This window comes from Tenrec ecaudatus, chromosome 13 (genome assembly GCF_050624435.1).
Source record: "Tenrec ecaudatus isolate mTenEca1 chromosome 13, mTenEca1.hap1, whole genome shotgun sequence".
Classification (NCBI taxonomy): domain Eukaryota; kingdom Metazoa; phylum Chordata; class Mammalia; order Afrosoricida; family Tenrecidae; genus Tenrec; species Tenrec ecaudatus.
The window spans coordinates 102,155,489-102,174,166 of NC_134542.1; the positions used below are offsets into that span (position 1 = coordinate 102,155,489).

Consider the following 18,678-nt stretch of genomic DNA (forward strand, 5'->3'; position numbering starts at 1 on the left):
TGCAGAACATTGTCCCCAAAAACTAAAACAGACAAATGGAAAAATTTCCCATGTTCATGAATAAGAAGACATAATATTTTGAAAATGTCAATGTTACTTAAAGCAATCTACAAATACAACAACAAAATCCTGACCCGAATCTCAACTTCATTACTGAAAGAAAAAATAAACTAATTACCAACTTTATATGAATAAGAACAGGCTCAGGAAAATGACGAGGCTCAAAGAGATGAACAAAGTAGGCGGTCTTCCACTACCCACTCCCACAACCGACGACCGAGTCACAGTAGTCAAAACAGCCTGCTCCTGGTACAATGATGGAGTCACTGGCCAATAGAACACGATAGAACACCCAGAAATAAAGTCACTTACAGACAACTGGCTTTTTAACAAAGAACCAAAAAGAATTAAATGGGAAACAGGCACCCACTTCTACAAACGGTACTGGAAAAATCATGTCTATCTGCAAAAGAGTGAAAGAGGACCCATACCTCACTTCATGCACAACAGTGAATTAGATGGATTAGAAACCTAAATGTTAACCCCAGAGCTGTAAGGATCATCAATGAGAAAATTAGGAAAAACGTAAAGGTTGTATTGCAGGACATACAGAGACTAACAAATATAATAAAGGAATCACACACAATGGAAGACACAATAGATGGCTGAGACCTATTTAAAAGAGAAAATACTTGTGGACACAATAGATGGCTGAGACCTATTTAAAAGAGAAAATGTAAAAGGAGAGCTCACTGACTAGGAAAGACATCATTAGCAACGACACAATGGACAAGGGACTAAAAAGGCTTTAGGCTGTACACTGGTGCATATGAGGGTTGGAGGTACAGGGAATCCAGGGTGGATGATACCTTCAGGACCAAGGGTGTGAGGGACGATGCTGGGAGAGTGGAGGGTGAGTGGGTTGGAAAGGGGGAACTGATTACAAGGATCCACATGTGACCTCTTCCTTGGGGAGGGACAGCAGAGAAGGGGGGAAGGGAGACTCCGGATAGGGCAAGATATGACAAAATAACGATGTATAAATTACCAAGGGCATATGAGGGAGGGGGGAATGGGGAGGGAGGGGGGGGGAAAGAGGACCTGATGCAAGGGGCTTAAGTGGAGAGCAAATGCCTTGAGAATGATTGGGGCAGGGAATGTATGGATGTGCTTTATACAATTGATGTATGGATTGTGGTAAGAGTTGTATGAGTCCCTAATAAAATGTAAAAGAAAAAAAAAGAATATAACAAATAATTCAATTAAAAAGTGGAAAAAAGTCTTAAGCAGATAATTCACAGGAGAAAACATTGGAATGGATAACAAACATAAAGAAATGCTCATGATTACTAGCTATCTGGGAGTTGTATCACTTTACAGCTATAACTGAATTCAGGAAAACAGAAAACAACAACTGCTGGAGAAGCTTTGGAGCATTTGGAACTCATACACTGCTGGTAGGCTTGTAAATATGTGCAATATTTATGCAAATCATTACAGCCATACATAAAATAACTGGGAAATAGCATACGACCCAGTAATATCTTTATTGGGTATGTATTCAAAAAAAAAAACTAAGAGAACACAAACATGCATGCTTTGCCATATTCATTAAAGCACCATTCACAATAGCAAAAAATGAAACAGCCCCAATGCCCAGTATTAGAAAAACGGAGAAAGAGACTGTGGTGTACAGGAGGGGATCACCCAAAACAACCAGAATTATGCTGAGCAGAGTGGAGATGTGGTAGCATGCATCTTTCCTGCTCGACAGGCATCAAGCAACTCGGTCTGAGGGCACTCCGTGGCATCACCTGAGAAGGTTCTCTGAGGTTACACTGAATGTTTTAATAAAGGCAGTTTCATTCAAACTTCATCTTTTGTGATGGCCAATTTAAGAGAAGAGCATATGGCTGTATAATTTTGTTTCCTGATCCAGAAAAACATCGAAGAAACTGTGCTGCTGAAAAGAGTTTACAAGAATAGTGCTATGGGAAAAAAAAACATTTGTACAAGTAGTTTTCTCTTTTCAAAAAGAGTGAAATGTCCATTGATAGCAAACTTCGTTCTGGATGGCCCTCAACATTCCGAACAGGTGTAAATATCAACTCAGTGCATTTGGCATTCTTTCCACCATATCAGACTGTTAATCAACCTTTCTATTTAGAGGTTCTGAAAAGATAGCATAACAGTGTGTGACAAAAACAGCTTAATTTAATATGCACAAAACAAGGCAAAGCAAAACAAAGCAACAAAAGAAAACAACAACAAACCAGCAATAAAAAGCAGAAAAGCCAGTAAATAGTTCAAGGTCTGTTTGTTGACCTTTAGGAGTGTTTTCTGGTCGAGTCTGATGGGTTGCCACACGCTGGCCCCAAAGTCTATTTTTGGTGTTCCCTTGGGACTTACTTGCTCTGCTCCCCTTGCTGTTCTGTAGCATGCCCTTAGTGTTGTGGGACTACCTAGATAAGATAGACTGGATAAACAATCTGGGGGGGGAGGGGGACAATGGCACTGAGGGTTCCAGGGGGGCATGGGAGAAGGGGAGAATGGAGAAAGGAAGTGGTGTTAAGAGACCCAGGGACAAGAGAACAGCAAGTGATCCAAAATCAGTTGTGAGGAGGGTGTAAGAGGCCTGGTAGGGCTTGATCTATGTGCATATATTTACAGGTTTAGTATTAAGGTAGCAGATGGAGATTAGGCCTCCACTTAAGTACTCCCTTAATGCAAGAACCTTTTGTTCTATTAAACTGGCGTTACATGATGCTAACATTCCCAACATGATTGCTGAAGATAAAGTGGGTGCATAAGTAAATGTGGTGAAGAAAGCTGATGGCGCCCGGCTATCAAAAGATATAGCATCTGGGGTCTTAAAGGCTTGAAGGTAAACAAGTGGCCATCTAGCTCAGAAACAACAAAGCCCAATGGAAGAAGCGCACCAGCCTGTGTGATCACAAGGTGTCGAAGGGATCTGGTATCAGGCATCAAAGAACAAAAAATAATATCATTGTGAATGAGGGGGAGTGTGGAGTGGGGGCCCCAAGCCCATCTGTTGGTAACTTGGCATCCCCTTACAGAAGGGTCTTGGGGAGGAAACGAGCCAGTCAGAGTGTAGTGTAGCAATAATGAAACATACAACTTTCCTCTAGTTCTTAAATGGTTCCTTCCCCCCACTATCAGGATCCCAATTCTAGTTTACAAATCCGGCTAGACCAGAGGATGTATACTCGTACAGATAGGAACTAGAAACACAGGGAATTCAAGACAGATGAACCCTTCAGTACCAATGGTTAGAGAGGCGATACCGGGGAGTGGAGGAAAGGTGGGGTAGAAAGGGGCAATCAATTACAAGAATCTACGTTTAACACCCTCCCTTGGAAATGGATAACAGAAAAGTGGGCAAAGGAGACATCGGACGGTGTAAGACATGACAAAATAATAATTTATAAATTATCAAGGGTTCATGGGGCAGGAGGGAGGGCGGGGATAAAAATGAAGAGCTGATACCAAGGGCTCAAGCAGAAATCAAATGTTTTGAGAATACTGATGGTACAAATATACAAATGTGCATGACACCACGGATGTATGTGTGGATTGTGATAAGAATTGTAGGAATCCCCAATAGAATTATTAAAAAAACAAGCGAACAACCTGACTTGTTGTAGATGGGAGACTGAGTTTGCCACCACAACAATGTACCTTCTCATGCAGCCATCTCAGTGCTCCAAAATTTGGCAAAAACAGCATGCTTATCTCGTCCCACACACCTGACTCATGTGACCTTACTCTGTGACTTCTTTTGTTTCTGCAAATGCAGAGTAACATGAAAAGACAGTGATTTGATGATGCAGAAGAGGTCAAGAAACAAAAGAGGGAGGTGCTGTCATCCATCCAATCAGATAAATGTGAAAATTGTTTCTAAGAATGGAATTGCAGATTTGACAAGTGTATTAAGTCTAACGGAGAGTACTTTGAAGATAATGGGGATTTTTTGTACAAAAATTTAAATACATAGCTTTGAAAAAAATACCGGTTTAGGGGGGGTACCCCATCACACAAATAATGGAATGCTATGAATTCCCAAAATATAGTCAATGAACCATGAAATGCCTGACATAGTTGGGCCTAGAAACCATTATAATGAGTGAAGTTAGTCAATCACAAAAGGACAAATATTGTATGAGTCCACTATTATAAGTATAAACTGCACATAAAAGTCAGGTTACTACTCTAAGGTCATGTAATCTTCAAATCTGGTTTCCTGACCAGGAGGGAGAGAGATTTCCTAGTGCCTCTGAGCAATATAGGACCCCCTTTAAATGTGCATCTTAAAAAAAACACGTTGATAGTGGAGACCTCACTTTACCTGTGGTCAGTTTATGAAGCTGGGGGTGAGAGAGAGGACCATTCAGCTCCTGCTGTACAACATTGTGCTAAGGTCACCCCAAATCAGCAGACACTCATATACGATTGATAAGTAACCCTTCCTGGAAATTCAAATCAAGATTGGGGCGGGGGTGGGGGGGAATATATATCTTGAAGATGAATAGACTTTTGTTGGAGGGTAAACTGAGTGAAACAATTGTCATGGGGGAAATTAACATTTCTTAAACAGAATCCAAGTTGAGAGTGTGCCTGTTACTACATTCTTAATGATACACTTTTGGCCTAGTTTCTCTCCAGCCTTTGGTGACCCAGGCCACGGACTATAGACTGCTGGGATGTTAAGATCTGTCTGTTCAAGGTGTACAGCATCCTTCATAGGCCACACCAGGAAGATTCAATGTGGAACACACTAAGTGAACTGGGCTTTACTTCAAACTCACCTGTTTTCGATTTAAGGAACTGATAAGTGCCCTTGAACTTAAGGCTGAAATTTCCTAGTGTGAAAATTAACAAATAGCTGCTTTCCCAATGTTAAGGTGGTCATTGAAATTTGGTTCAGTTCTCTTGCTTTGAGGGTGCCCAATGAATTGTGGCCCTGTCATACCATATACGAGGCTTCCCTTGCTTTCTTAAGACATGTATTAGTTTGGTACAAATGGTTCTGCCTCCGTAAATGAATGTTCTTGAAAGTTTTACCCTATTACCAACCCCCACAATTGTGTAAATAGTGTACAGTCACTTAAGAATTTAATGTGTACACATCACAATCTTATGTATTACTGTCTGAAAAGATGTCTATATTTATATAATTTCCTTTTCTCAACAGTATGTGAAATTCTATACCATTGGCTAATTTATGACACTATTAGTAGAATCACCTTATGCCACGGGGGAATGATTTATAATGTTCTCTATCCATAATGATAAAATCTCTAAAGTGAACCAGAGACATACATAAATCTCAGATATATAAATAGATTCTTGGCTTGCACTTAATTCTTGCTTCAATCTAAGAACAATTAATTCTAAGATTTGGTGCCCTTGATACTTGTCCTCATGAAGGAATCACTGAAGATCTAGGTGCTAAAGGAGACTGTTGAAGAAACGAGATGTGCACGGCTACCAGAAAGAATAAGTCTTAAAGGCATGTCTTAAAGCCTTGTGTTCAAACAAGCAGCCATCTAAGTGAGGCATCTTCTCACTTCACATGGGAGAAGCACACCAGCCTGTGTGATCCAAGGATTGTAAAGAATAAAATCCACATCTGAAAGAGGGAATGTTATCAGGGTTTAAATTATAAATACCTATTTTGCAGAAGGCTATGAGTTACAGTGAAAGCCCCAAATCCATTTTCAGGGCCCCACATGGATAAAGCCTCTGTTGACTCCTCTCTGAATATAATCCAGACATGGCAACAGCCTTGCTATCAGACAGAGTATTATAAAGTCAGTTGTGGCAGATGCAGTTAGGTTAACATAAAATAACTTATAATTTGAACTCCCTTTTGACTCATTTTACAGTTGATTCAGTTTTTAATATTTTCTGATTTCTTTATGATTGAGAGTTTTCTCTGTTTTGTCATTGCTGTTTGCTTTGCTATTGCTGTGTGTGTGCGTGTGTGTGTGTGCGCACGTGCGTGTTTTGATATTCTCTATATGAATCGAGGGCAGGTGAACCTATTGAGAGAGTACCTTGAGGCATGGAAGAGCAGGTTGTAGAGAAATGGGGTGCTAACAACGAGCACAGGAGAAATGTCCTGAAGGTGATTGTGCTGATGATTGCACAATTCTTCTTAAGTTGATTAAACAATTAAACTGTACGAGGTTTGAGTTGCGTACCAATGTAACTATTTTGAAAAGATATCTCAGGTGGAATAAAAGGCATCAACCTTATTAAATACTTATTATGCTCATAGATGCCCCAGGACCTTTTCATAGCTAAAGTCGGTTGGTCCCTATAGCAATGATACAAAGCAGCTATTATTGTATTTACAGATAATAAAATTCAAACACAGTGAAGGTTGATAACTTAACAAATTGGTATAAATAGAGCTATATGTGAACCAGTCAGTTGACTGTAACAGGGGATTGTCTGTGCCTGGCAGGCCATTGTTTAGCTCCCCCCACCTGCTTTTGCATTCAAAAAGTAATTTTTAGCTCTTAAAAGGTGTTTATGGAAAAACATGTAGAATATGAGAGAGTCTATAACCCCACTACCCAGATATGGAACCAGTGATGATAATTTAAGGGGGAATTTTACCCTTTTCTTTAGCATTTATGTATACATCAATAGAATAATATAGTATATACTTTAATTTGAGGTGCATATGATATTTTGCCTTTTGCCCTTTCATTTTTAAACCATCTATGACCAAAGTGGGTTAGACACTTCTAAAGGAGAACAGAGATAGGTGTTAAAGAGACAAGGCTTGACTTAAGGAGACGGGATGGTACGTGCAGGCTGAGACTGCAAGCAGACCGCAGTCTCAGGAAACCATGCACCACGCTCTGCGAACCTTCTGGAATCAATCATTCCAACAGCCAGCCTTCCTGTTTCTTTTACAGGCAGCAACTTGAATGATGGCTTGTGGCACTCAGTGAGCGTCAGAGCCAGAAGGAACCGCATCACTCTCACTCTTGATAACGATGCAGCGTCCCCAACTCAGGACGCCATCACCGTGCTGATTTATTCTGGAAACAGCTACTACTTTGGAGGTAAATTCGCAGCCTCTGAAACTGAAAATAAATGGGAGTAAGGGGAGAGTATATTGGACATTTATTTCACTCGGATGATCCTTGTGCTGTCAATTACAACGTTCTTTCAACACACACACACATACACACACACACACACCGCTGCTAAACCCAAAATAGGAGAGGCAACCCTCTCACTGCGATGAAGATGCAAGGTCAGAGTGCTGAAAAAGAACAGGATTTTCTAGCTCTCAGCGCTAGTGTCACGTAACATATCCAGATGGGGTGTGTTTGCACCTATGTCTAGTTCTGCGATCACATTCCCAAGGAGGAACCTGGCCACTCAGCTGGAAGCTTGAATAACGCATACCAACGTTAGCAATATCTGTGAGAGGGAAGAGGCACCTGGGAAGGCATAGTTAGCCTGCTCAGTCATGAGATCACATTTTCTGAAAAACCAAAGTCACCGCTGATTCACAGTGACCCCTGTGGGTTTCGAAAACTAACTCTTTAAGGGAGTAGGAAGCCCAGTCTTTGTCCCCTGGAGTCGCTGGGGGTTTCAAAATGCCAACCATGCAAGTGACAACGCAATGAGTACCCACGACACTATATTACCTCCTCGCCACTTCCCTTTCTTCAGTCCTCCTGCCCTCCCTTCCTCGTGTCCACAGTCAGGTGTGCCAAGTTTGGGAGGCAGCTAGAAACAGAGACGATCTAGGAGACCTACTAGGGGCAGCCATTAGCGATCCCACCATCATGGACGTTAGGCCAATCATGGGGGCCTTGCTATGGCAACATAAATCAATAAAAGTACAAATTGATACAGATCAAAAACATAGTTATGCATCTACTCCTCCTCCTTAAGTATATGCGTACTCTTATTTAGTCCTTTCAATCTCTTCATTGACGACATGGTATCTGATTGCTTAGAAGAGTAGCACTAGAAGCGCAGATTGCTTAGAAGGTGACTGAAGAGCGGCAGTGTGCAAAACGATAAGGTGGCATCCCTTAAGTATAATTTACAAAATATATCTCGCATACGACGGCACGTGGGTATCTAAGTACCCAGAAAAGGGTCCGCAGGTTCACCGCCCTCACTGGGTCTCCTCTGAGAAGGAAGCAGCGTGCCAGGAGGTGCATCTGCTCTTCGGGCAGAGCCGCAGGAAAGGCTCTCTCCTTAGATTCTTCCCCACCTAGGCAGTGATGACAAACTTCTTTAAAAATGAAAATCTCCCTTTCTCAGTGAATGCTTTATGCGTCTGTAATTGAATCCATGAAGCAACTTTACGCAGTAGGTATACTACCCCATGTCAAGATCATGACACTGTTTGCTGAGATGATCCCTGAAAGGCTGTCGAGCTCATAAGCAGGACAGCCAGTATTCAAACCAAGATAGGTGTGTTTTTTATTAACTCTAGTGAAAATAAAAGGATGATAACAAAAGTGGTGTAATGGCTGTGGGGAAAGGATGTTGGGACCCCAAAAGTAAATCTCACTGATGATGGACTCTATGTATTACTTCAAAGAGACAGAAAATCAATCTTGAATTTATTTCTGGGGAATAAGAGGTATTTTGGATTATTTGGATATTTGTGGTAACAATAAAATTTGGAAACACCTAAAAGGCAAAAATGGCTCCTTCTCTGATGTGAGAAGTATTCTGAGATGTGCATTACGGGGCACTGGGCTTAGGACGTGAGGATTTATATGTGCTGTTTACAATGGTTAGACAAATTCCCCACACCGAAACTGTGACCTTCAGGTAGGAGAAAAATGAGTTTCAATATAATAGTCAACTTAAAAATTTTTTCTACAGTTTCAATTAGAAGTTGTGACATGTCTCTTCATTTTGTAGTCTGATTTGGCCCAACAATGACTACCTGCTAGAGACAGCTGACATAATTTTCAATTCTGTGTCGGTTGTTTCCATGTTCTCTGAATGTATTCAATCCATTTGTATGGCCTTTTTAAGGTGTGAAAGCGCTAGTGTAGCTAAGCTGCGGTGTGCCTGTCACCGAGGAGCTCCTGTGCCTGGTTTGCATGCCATGGTATATTAGGCTAAGACGCTTTTAAAAATAGCACTCTGTAAAAGGTATGCTTTTAAATGGTTCACATAGTCTGCCCTATAAGAATGTGCACTTAACCCCATAGAGTCTCGATTTGCATTGTACAGCACATCAAAATCTAGCTAGCTTCCTGTGTGTGTCTTTCTCAGGAAGTACACCTGTTAATGCTTACAATTAACCAGGCCATTACACTGCTGTCATCCTTACCGAAATAGCATTTCCTTTGAGAGTGTAATTCTGAATTTAATTGTGAATTTAGTAGTTAAAATACGTTACTGTGCAAAAAGAGTAGCAAATCATTTTTAAAAGGGGAGGGGTGATGAATGTGATAGTATTAGTATTCCCTTTAACACACTGTTTTCCTCCTACACAATGATTGAGGATGCCCCATTGTGTGCCAATTCTGTCCCCTTTCTGAGATTCCTAGAATTTCAAATGAAATCGTGTGCACTCTGCTGTAAACGAAAAAGCGTGAAAATAATTAGACTTCTAGGTCTTCTATCAATAGATCACCAAAGCACTAACTTGTCATTTCAGTGTTCGTGTTCATCTTTTTTATTTCTTATTCCACAGGGTGCCCCAACAATCACTCTGGTTCTCGATGTTTAAATCCCACCAAGACTTTTCAAGGCTGCATGAGGCTCATCTTTATTGATAACCAGCCCAAGGACCTCATTTCAGTTCAGCAAGGTTCCCTGGGGAATTTTAGTGATCTACACATCGATCTGTGTGGCATCAAAGACAGGTAATTATGGAGTCTTCTCTATTCTCTCACCCCCTCCCATTCTCAGTGTTCAAAATATGAGTTTCTTTAAGCCAAATTCTAATGCACCAACATTAGCCATATTAGATATAATTGTCATGCCTAATGGAACATGTTTCTGAAAGGATGTCAGACCCAGAGAAAAAATGGTTTAAATTAGTAGTCTCTCTTCATGTTGACTTGCAGTAAATGGGATATGCAAATTAAATCAAAATACAAATTTGTGAACGGATTCAAATTTTATGCATAAGCAACATTTGATTACTTTGAAGTGAGGAGTTGAGCAAAAAGGAGGGAGAAATTATACCCTCCCTAAACTATTTCCTTCTTGTTGTGGTGAGTTTCCATTCTAACACAGGCAGAGGACCAGTAGACCTCGCATGCCCAAAGTCATAATTGCTCCCCAAGTATAGCTGGACTTCACCACCACCACCCCCACCACCACCACCCCCCACACACATACCCCTGTGTTTCTTTGGCTCAGAGGTGTCCAGGCTCTGCCTGAGAGAGTTAGCACTTTTACTCTGAACCCAGGAACCTAGAAAACTCAATTTCTCTATTGCTCCTGGGAATTTGCTCCTCTTATGTTAGAAGTTTCTAGATTCAAAGGCCCCCTTCTCCCGCAACACACACACACACAAACACACATACACACACACACACACACACACACACACACTCACTCCTTACTCTTTCCTTTGCAGAGGAGCAAAGAAACTCGATCCTGAGTTTTCAAGGTTTCTTATTGATTCTGCAGGTACTATATCCTTCCAAAATACGGAAGAATGTGTCAAGTGCCTTTGTAGTGATAATATGAGGCCTTCTGGAATTTCATCAGGGAACAAATTAGTTATTACACTACAGTGATATAAGTGACCAAGAAGTATGCCCCATTTCTGAGATGCTAGGCAACAAAAATTTAGTGTGACTGCGGAAGAATGAGGTCCAAGATTTCAGAGGATGATGCTGAGTTCACACATAAAGGAAGCACAGGTTTGGTGGAAGTAGAAACAGTGGAGATGTTGGTGTACAGTGAACCAGCAGTATATAGTTTGTCAGAATGCATGGAAGCAGCATAGAACAGCTTTAAAATATTTCACCAATTTAAGGTACTTTTTACATGAAAAGAAATCTAATATTGGGGTGTCTTTTATAGTTGATAGTGTATACGTTTGATTGGTGGCATTTTCTCCCTTAGGTAAGTTTGTTTTGTTTGTTTGTTTTTTTGACTTAAAATAATGGCATATCCTACCATGGGTAGTACTTAGATCAAATGCAATGTAGCTCAATAAGATGATAAGTAAGTAGGAGGGGGGCCTCTAATCAAAATGTGACTGGAGATGAGGAGAACCATCTGTGTTCATAGAATTGGGTTTCATGCTCTGGACAGAAGTCCGGGAAGAAAGTGATCAGTTTTACCTAGAAACTTTTCTCAGAAAAAAGTGAGAAGGAGAGGTATCTCCCCAGGCCAGAGAAATCGTAATGGAAAATAACGAGGGAGCTTCACAGAACATCTTCATCATGAATGCTCAGAATGACTACTAAAAGTTGGTGAGGCATTCCAGGCCTCTCCGTTATTAACAACACCACGCATTGGGTCGGGAGCACGCCACACACTTCCTGGCTCTTCTGCTGATGCCTCCCTGCCCCCTCTTTCACCACCTGGCAAAGTGTGAAGCGAAATGTGTGCTTCATCAAAATGTTACCGTTTAGGGGCCTCAGGATAAAAGATACAGCATGTTTACACTCTGCGCACTCTATATTAATGGTTAGGAGAACGCATATAACTTCATCAGCTGGTGTAGCCCTCGGCAAAGTGTGTGGATTACAGAGGGAACATTTGTCAATAGGGGTTTCTTATGATACCTTAATTTCTAATCAAGGAAGCGCTCATTATTTTTGATTACATGAAAGTAATTGCCATCTACATTGCATCATTACTTTTATGTAATTGTACTCTATATAATTGCATTACACACAATTGTGTTTTGTTAATTGAATAATAAGGGATTGTTTTTAGTTTAGGGAGGAAATGCTACATCTTTCTTGATTTACCAGAGTGTCCCCCAACAGAAAGAAAACTTGTGGCAAAAGCTTTGCTCGATTAATTATCTTTTTAAATTTATATTTGATACCTCTGGGAGAGTGGCAGGGGTTGGAAAGGCAGGTATCTGAATTTCAGGTTTCATTTCAAATGTGCTGATCAATTAGAACTTGATTTCAGACAAAGCAATACATCTTAATCTTTAAGGAGCTTTCTCCTTCAGAGGGGAGAACATTTTAGCTGTGGGTTTTCTTTTTCTTGTTGTTGCGTTAGCTCCTCACTCATGACAATCCCCCACACAATGGAAAGAAGTACTCTCAGTTCTGGCTCCATTCCTACAGCTTGTTTGGGGGTCAGACTTTTATAATCCAATGGTTTTTCATTGTTTTTGGTGTGTTTTTTTAAAGTAGATTTCCAGCTGTTTTTTATTTTCCTAGTTCATGTCAGTCTAGGCGCTCCTCTGAAGCATACTGAGCATCAAAGAAAACACAGTGTCCACTGGCAAATAGGTGTTGGATATACATGAGATGCATTGGCCAGGAATCAAACCCAGGTCCCCTGCAAGGATTGTGAGACCTCTACAAAGGAGCCACTACTGTCTCCTGGGGGTAGTGTATGGAAATGAATTGGATGACAGCTTCCTATCTGGTCGGTGTCTCTTCTTACTCCCAGCTTCACTCTGTGGGGACCCAGGTCTCCTTCCTGATCTCTAAGTGACTATTCCCTGGAAATGGGCACACCCACCTACAAAACGGGGCGCTGTCCTTCCAGCTTACCTTCCTGAGCAGCTCAGATCAGAAGTCCTACAGAGTGAAATAGTCACAGGATTAATCGCTCTGGGAAAAGCAGCCCTGGCCACGGCACAGTGGCATTCAGAGAAGAAGCACAATTTCCTCAAACATTTAGGAGCTTCCGCTAGTGGGCTTTCTTTGAGACGGTGCTGTTCCTAAGGCTCTTCAGGTCAGAAATTGCCTTCAGCAGAACTTGGGGGGATGAAGCTCGAGTACAGTATTTCCTTCCCAGGCACATTAGCGGGCCAATCTGATGCTCAAGGATGGGTAAATACTCTGGCTTCTGGAGAGAAGAGAGAGAGAGAGGAGAGTGAGCGAGAGAGAGAAAGATAAAGATAGAGACCCAGGGAAAAGAGATGGACTCACTAACTGACTCCAGAGCTTTTGACTGCAGGACGAATGCTTGGTTTGAGTGGCTGAACCTCCTGAATCTCCCAGTGAACCCCAAGCATCAGATGGGGAGTGAGATCAATGTTTCTTAGGTGGGATCATGTACAATCAAAAGGGACCATTCCCTGTAGAATCCCTTCCCTTTTCATATTTTCCTGATATTAGGCAGGAAGTAATGGGAAAGCAGGTTGGGAGTAGGTTCTTGGCTGCTGTATCCGTTGGCACCCCTTTACTCTAATCCTTTCTAAAAATAAACCAGTTAGATGTTGCCGTATTTTAATGACACACAGAAAGCTGCTTTCAGTTTCTTGCTGTCAAATACCTCATGGAATGTGGCTTCTCCTTCCATAACCACTTCCCTCCTCTTCAACGCAGCCTTTCAAGTAAAGTACCTGCTAAATTATCTCGTCAAGGCTCTTATTTTCTCCTTTGAGGCTTTGGACTGTTGTCAACAGGAGAATAGGAAAGCGTTATATAGGATAAATTCCTATAAACTAAAACTCACCCTGTGTGGGGGACTTTGTTTAAAAAAGAAATGGGTTGATAAAGAAGAGGTACGTTGCAGATGAATGCCTTAGTTCTCTAAAATAGGACAGCTTTGCACTGGGTACCAGGGAAGCCATTGTGAGTGCAACACCCACACAGTCTGTGCTGCGTTGAACGCTAAAGTGGGAAATGTTGCAAAACGGTGCTACTCCTTTATTCATAAGATAATGAAAACAAGATTTTTCATTTTATTTACACAGAAAATGGAGTCAATGTAACAATGAATGGATGAGCATGTTGTCAATACCATTTCATTTCCTTTTCTCAATAATCTTGTTTGGTCTGCCAGTCACTCACAAAGTGGTGTGCAGCTGAGCAGCAGCATCACATGGAAACTTGACTGAAGTGAAAAATTGGGGGCCCAACACGTACCTTCAGACTCACAAATTCTGGGGGCGGTGGCGAGAGAAGGAGCAACTGGGTGGTATAAAGTATTAGCACATTCTGCTGCTAATCTAAGGGTTGGAAGTTTGAGTCCACCCACAGGTCCCTCAGTCTGTCTCTGAAAAAGCAGCCATCAAGAACCCTACCATGCACAGTTTTACCCTGTTACACACAGTTCTGTCTTGATATAGATAGTGTCAACATCGAGGAATTTGGATTATGGTGCGGCTGAAGAATATTGAAAGGACCAAGGACTGCCAAAAAGAACAAACAAATCTGTCTTGGAAAAAGTACAGCCAGAATGTCCTTTAAAACCAAGAATGGCGAGTATTGATCTCCTGTACTTTGGACAGGATCTCAGGAGAGAGCAGCTCCTGGAAAAGACATCATGCTCGGTAAAGTAGCGGGGAAGGGAAAAGCAGAAAGACCCTGGGCAAGTTGAATTGACACGGTTTCTGCCACAATGGGCTCAAACAGAAGAATAATTGTGAGGATGGCCAGGATCCATCCATGTTTACTTCTGTTGTACATGAGATCACTATGAGTAGAAACCATCTCAGTGTCACCTAACAAAAACAACCATTTAACACATCTAGTTATATTCTACCTATCAACCACTGTATCATTCTAATCCTAATAACCAATGAAGGTGAGTTGGAAGGTGCCCTCCAGAATGAAATGGTGTCCAGTCCTGCACAGTCCTCAGGATTGCTATGTTCGAGCTCATTGTAGCAACCACGGCGTTCTCCTCTTATCTGTGTCTCTCCACTTTCCCAAGCCCGACATCCTTCTCTAAGAATGGATCTCTCCTGTTAAAATACTAAAAAAAAAAGTTATGCCATCCTCACTTCTAAGGAGCATTTTGGCTTTACTTTTTCCAAGTCAGATGTTTGTTTTTTGAGAAAGCTATGCCATACTCAGTGTTCTTTTCCAACATCGGAATTCAAGCGCATCAGTTCCTCTTTGGTCTTCCTTGCTCACTGTCCATCGTCCATAGGCACAGGAAGTTGGAAATGTGGGTCAAGTACATGTCAGCCCTCTAAATGGCTTATTTCCTTCAAACAAGAGACACCTCTTGCCGATTTGCCCAATGAAATACATCATTTGATTTGATGACTCTTCCCACTATTTTCCGGATTGTTAATCACGACGCTCGCTGTGAGGATTCCTGTTGTCTTTCTGTCCCGTTGTCATCCACACTGAATGCTGTAGGCTTTGACCTTAATCAGTAAGTTTCAAGTTCCCTTCGCTTTCAGCAAGCACGGTTGCATCGTCTGCACACTCCACGCTGTTCATGAGTCTTCCTCCTCTCCTGATGCCACATTCTTCTTTACACAGTACAGTAGTCGGTCCCTTTGCTCGGCATACAGGTTAAACAGGTATGATGAAAAGGTACAACCCTGATGTAGACTTTTCCTCTCGTTGACCTATTCATAATACCTACGGTCCAGTATCTCCTTTTCCTGGGCCTTTTGGCCCACGGACAGGTTCCACATGAGCATGGTGAAGTGTTATGGGATTCCCATGCTTTGCAATGTTATGTACAATTTGTGTGACCAACAGAGTCACATGCTTTTGCCGTCTCTACAACACAGGTCAGGGATTAGAGGAGCATCAGGTTTGGGCAAGAATGACTGTCTTGAGGTAATTTGATCTGATTTAGGAGTGTTTTTCCATCTGAAATTAATGAGAATTAGTACTTATTTCCATGCTTCTTAAAATTAAGATTATAAGTCTTTAAATACCAATAGGGAGAAGGAACTTTAAATAACCCCAAGCTGCCTTCTAATTCAGTAAGTAACATTTAAGGAGTGTATTTTTTGTGGTCTGTGACCAATTAAAATCAAATGCATCAATTGTTCTTCAGTCTTCCTTATGCATTGTCCAGCTTCCCCATGAATATCATATGCTAGACATCTCTCCTTTATAATACATTAAAGACTTCTTTTGTAGTAGGCACACAGGCTTTTGTAAGAAAAAAGCACATCATTATCGTGATGAAAACAGGTCCTTCCTGCCGAGGGGAAGGGCACTGAAGAAACTGTGCTTCATGGGAAAGAAGAATTTAGGCACGCCCAAGGTCACACTTCATCCTGCCACAGCAGAAGATGGTGAGCTTCTTTATTCACCTGGCCGCTGTCTGAAAGACTGACACTGAAACAAAGTCAGAAGAGTGTGCTGGGGTGAATTACCGTTCACACCTCTGGAAATGAGTTGTAATAACAAGGCCGGGAAGAGATGTGCACAGTCAAAAACCGGTCAGCTCACTCTATTTTAGCCTGTGCCTGGGAAATCTTTTCTGAGATGTTAGGCTAAGATATTTAAACATTTTAGGTGACATAGAATGCAATGAAATATTTGTTCTGGGTGCAAATATGACAAGAAATAGTATTTTAAATTTTCAAGTTGCTTCTGTGAGGTATCTTTTATGTAACTATGTAAATATCTTCATATGATAATTACAACCAAGAAATCATTCCTTTACACATCCAACAGCTCAAGAAGCCTTCATCTGACACACTAACAAGGACTTAAAATCAGTTTTTAAACATTGTTTAAGGTGCTTTCTTATACAGCCAATATCAGATTCTGTTTTTCTCATCTATATTGATAGCCCACATTGGACCCCTGAGGCAAAGGACTCACATTTTTGTTTATAATTTTTGTAAAAATGTAGCATAGCATTTACTGATTCAGCATTCATAGGTATGTTGTGGATAAGCCAACGTCAACCTTTGCCTTATTTCCTTTTCCCACAAATCGACACTCATCCAAGATTCCTCACTTTCTCCCATTCATAGTAACTACAGCTACAATTTGATCTCTTTATATTTTCCTATTTCTTATAAGTTAAACCATATGTTTGTCTTTTCCTGATTTATCTCATTCAGGATGATGTTTTTTAGGGTCAGCCCCACGGTGGCATGAATCAGGACCTTATTTATTTTTATTACAGGATCATTTTCCATTGTGTTCATACAACATATCATTTTTTACCAGTGTTTTCTCTATCCCTAAAGCTTTCACATGTAGCCCATTTTATATAACATGTACAAAAATAGTGGAAGGCCACTAGTTTCTGTCAATTTTGACTCATGACAGTTCTACATGTGTTCCAGTAAGATTGCACTCCACAGCATTTTCAATGAGGTGTCTGAATTGGTTCACATTTCCAACCTATACGGACAAACAATAATCATTTGTGGCATCCATGCCCATGTCTCTTTCTTGGAGGTGTGGCAAAGATAATGTGTAAGGAGAATGATATAAGTTATCAAAGGTAAGAGCTAGAGAGATAGAAGTGGAAGGTGCTTTATGTATCTCAGCAGGCCAGAGTTTTAGAATAATCATACAGAAGCAGAAAAAGGTGACATTTTTGAATAAAATAACTACATACATGACACTCATACATGAAATACATACATAAAATAACTACATACATAAAATAACTACATACATGAGCCTGCCAGGTTGTCATTCTCTGGTGGCTTGTGTTGTTGTGATTCTGAAAGCTGCTATTTCAAAGGCCAGCAGGGTCACCAAAGTGAATAGGTTTCAGTGGAACTTCCAGACTAAGAACAGGATACCAAGAAGGAATTGGCTGTCCACTTCAGAGGAAGTAGCTACTGAAATCATCAAGAATGAAATTCAAAGCATAAAAATCAATGTCCTAGGTGCTAGTGAGCTAAAAGGACTGGGGAAGGCCATTTTGAATCTGGAAAACATATGGCTTATTATGCTGGGAATAACACAATCAATAGGTTTAGTGATGCGCTCATTGTCACAAAGGATATTCCATGAGCTATCCTGAAGTACAATGCTATCTGTGATAGGATTATACCTATGTGGGTCTAAGGGAATCCAATCAGTTCAACTATTATTCACACTTAAGTACTAATCACAAAGCTAGTGAAGAAAAAAGTGAAGAATTCTAGCAATGTCTTCTATCTGAAATTGATCAAATATGCAATTGAGACTTATTAATAATTATTGGTTTTTGGAATGCAAAAGTTGAAAACAAAGGGAGAGGAACAGTAGTTGAGAAATATGATTTGGGGGACAGAAACGAAGCATTATAGAATTTTGCAAGACCAACAACTCGCTTACAGTAAATATGTTTTTTAACAATAAAATTAACAACTATACATATGTACTTCTCCATATGAGATGTCAAAAATCAAATCGACGACATCTGTGCATGGACTCACTGTCCAGGAACAGAGCATCCATTGATCATACGTCAGTTCAGGTTGAAGCTGAAGACAGTGAAAACAAGTCTACAAGAGTCCAAATGACACTGAGTCTAATCTACCTGAATTGTGGGAACATCTCAGAACAGGTTTGGTATATTGAACACCGACTGATGACAGAACTCCCGGTGAGCTGTGGAAGAATGTGAAGAAGAGAATTCAGGAAGAAAGAAAAAGTCATTAAAAATACAGGAAAGAAAGAGAAAATTAAAAGGGGTGTCAGAAGAGACCTGAAACCTACTCTTAATCATAGAAGACCTAAGGCAAATGGGAGAAATGATGACGTTTTACTGAAGAGCTGAGTAGAAAGTTTCAAAAGGCAGCTCAAGAAGACCAACGAAAATATGATAATGAAATGTACTCAG

At 40.8% G+C, this 18,678-nt stretch overlaps 1 protein-coding gene across 2 annotated transcripts in view; it reads left to right on the plus strand.

The window, feature by feature from the left end:
* Positions 1–18,678, plus strand: part of CNTNAP5 (contactin associated protein family member 5) — a 1,091,618-nt gene that overhangs the window by 611,061 nt on the left and 461,879 nt on the right. For both annotated transcript variants that reach the window (XM_075529285.1, XM_075529286.1), the window contains exons 9-10: positions 6,951–7,100; positions 9,719–9,890. In XM_075529285.1, coding sequence (XP_075385400.1) covers positions 6,951–7,100; positions 9,719–9,890 — 322 coding nt within the window. The remainder of the gene's footprint in view (positions 1–6,950; positions 7,101–9,718; positions 9,891–18,678) is intronic.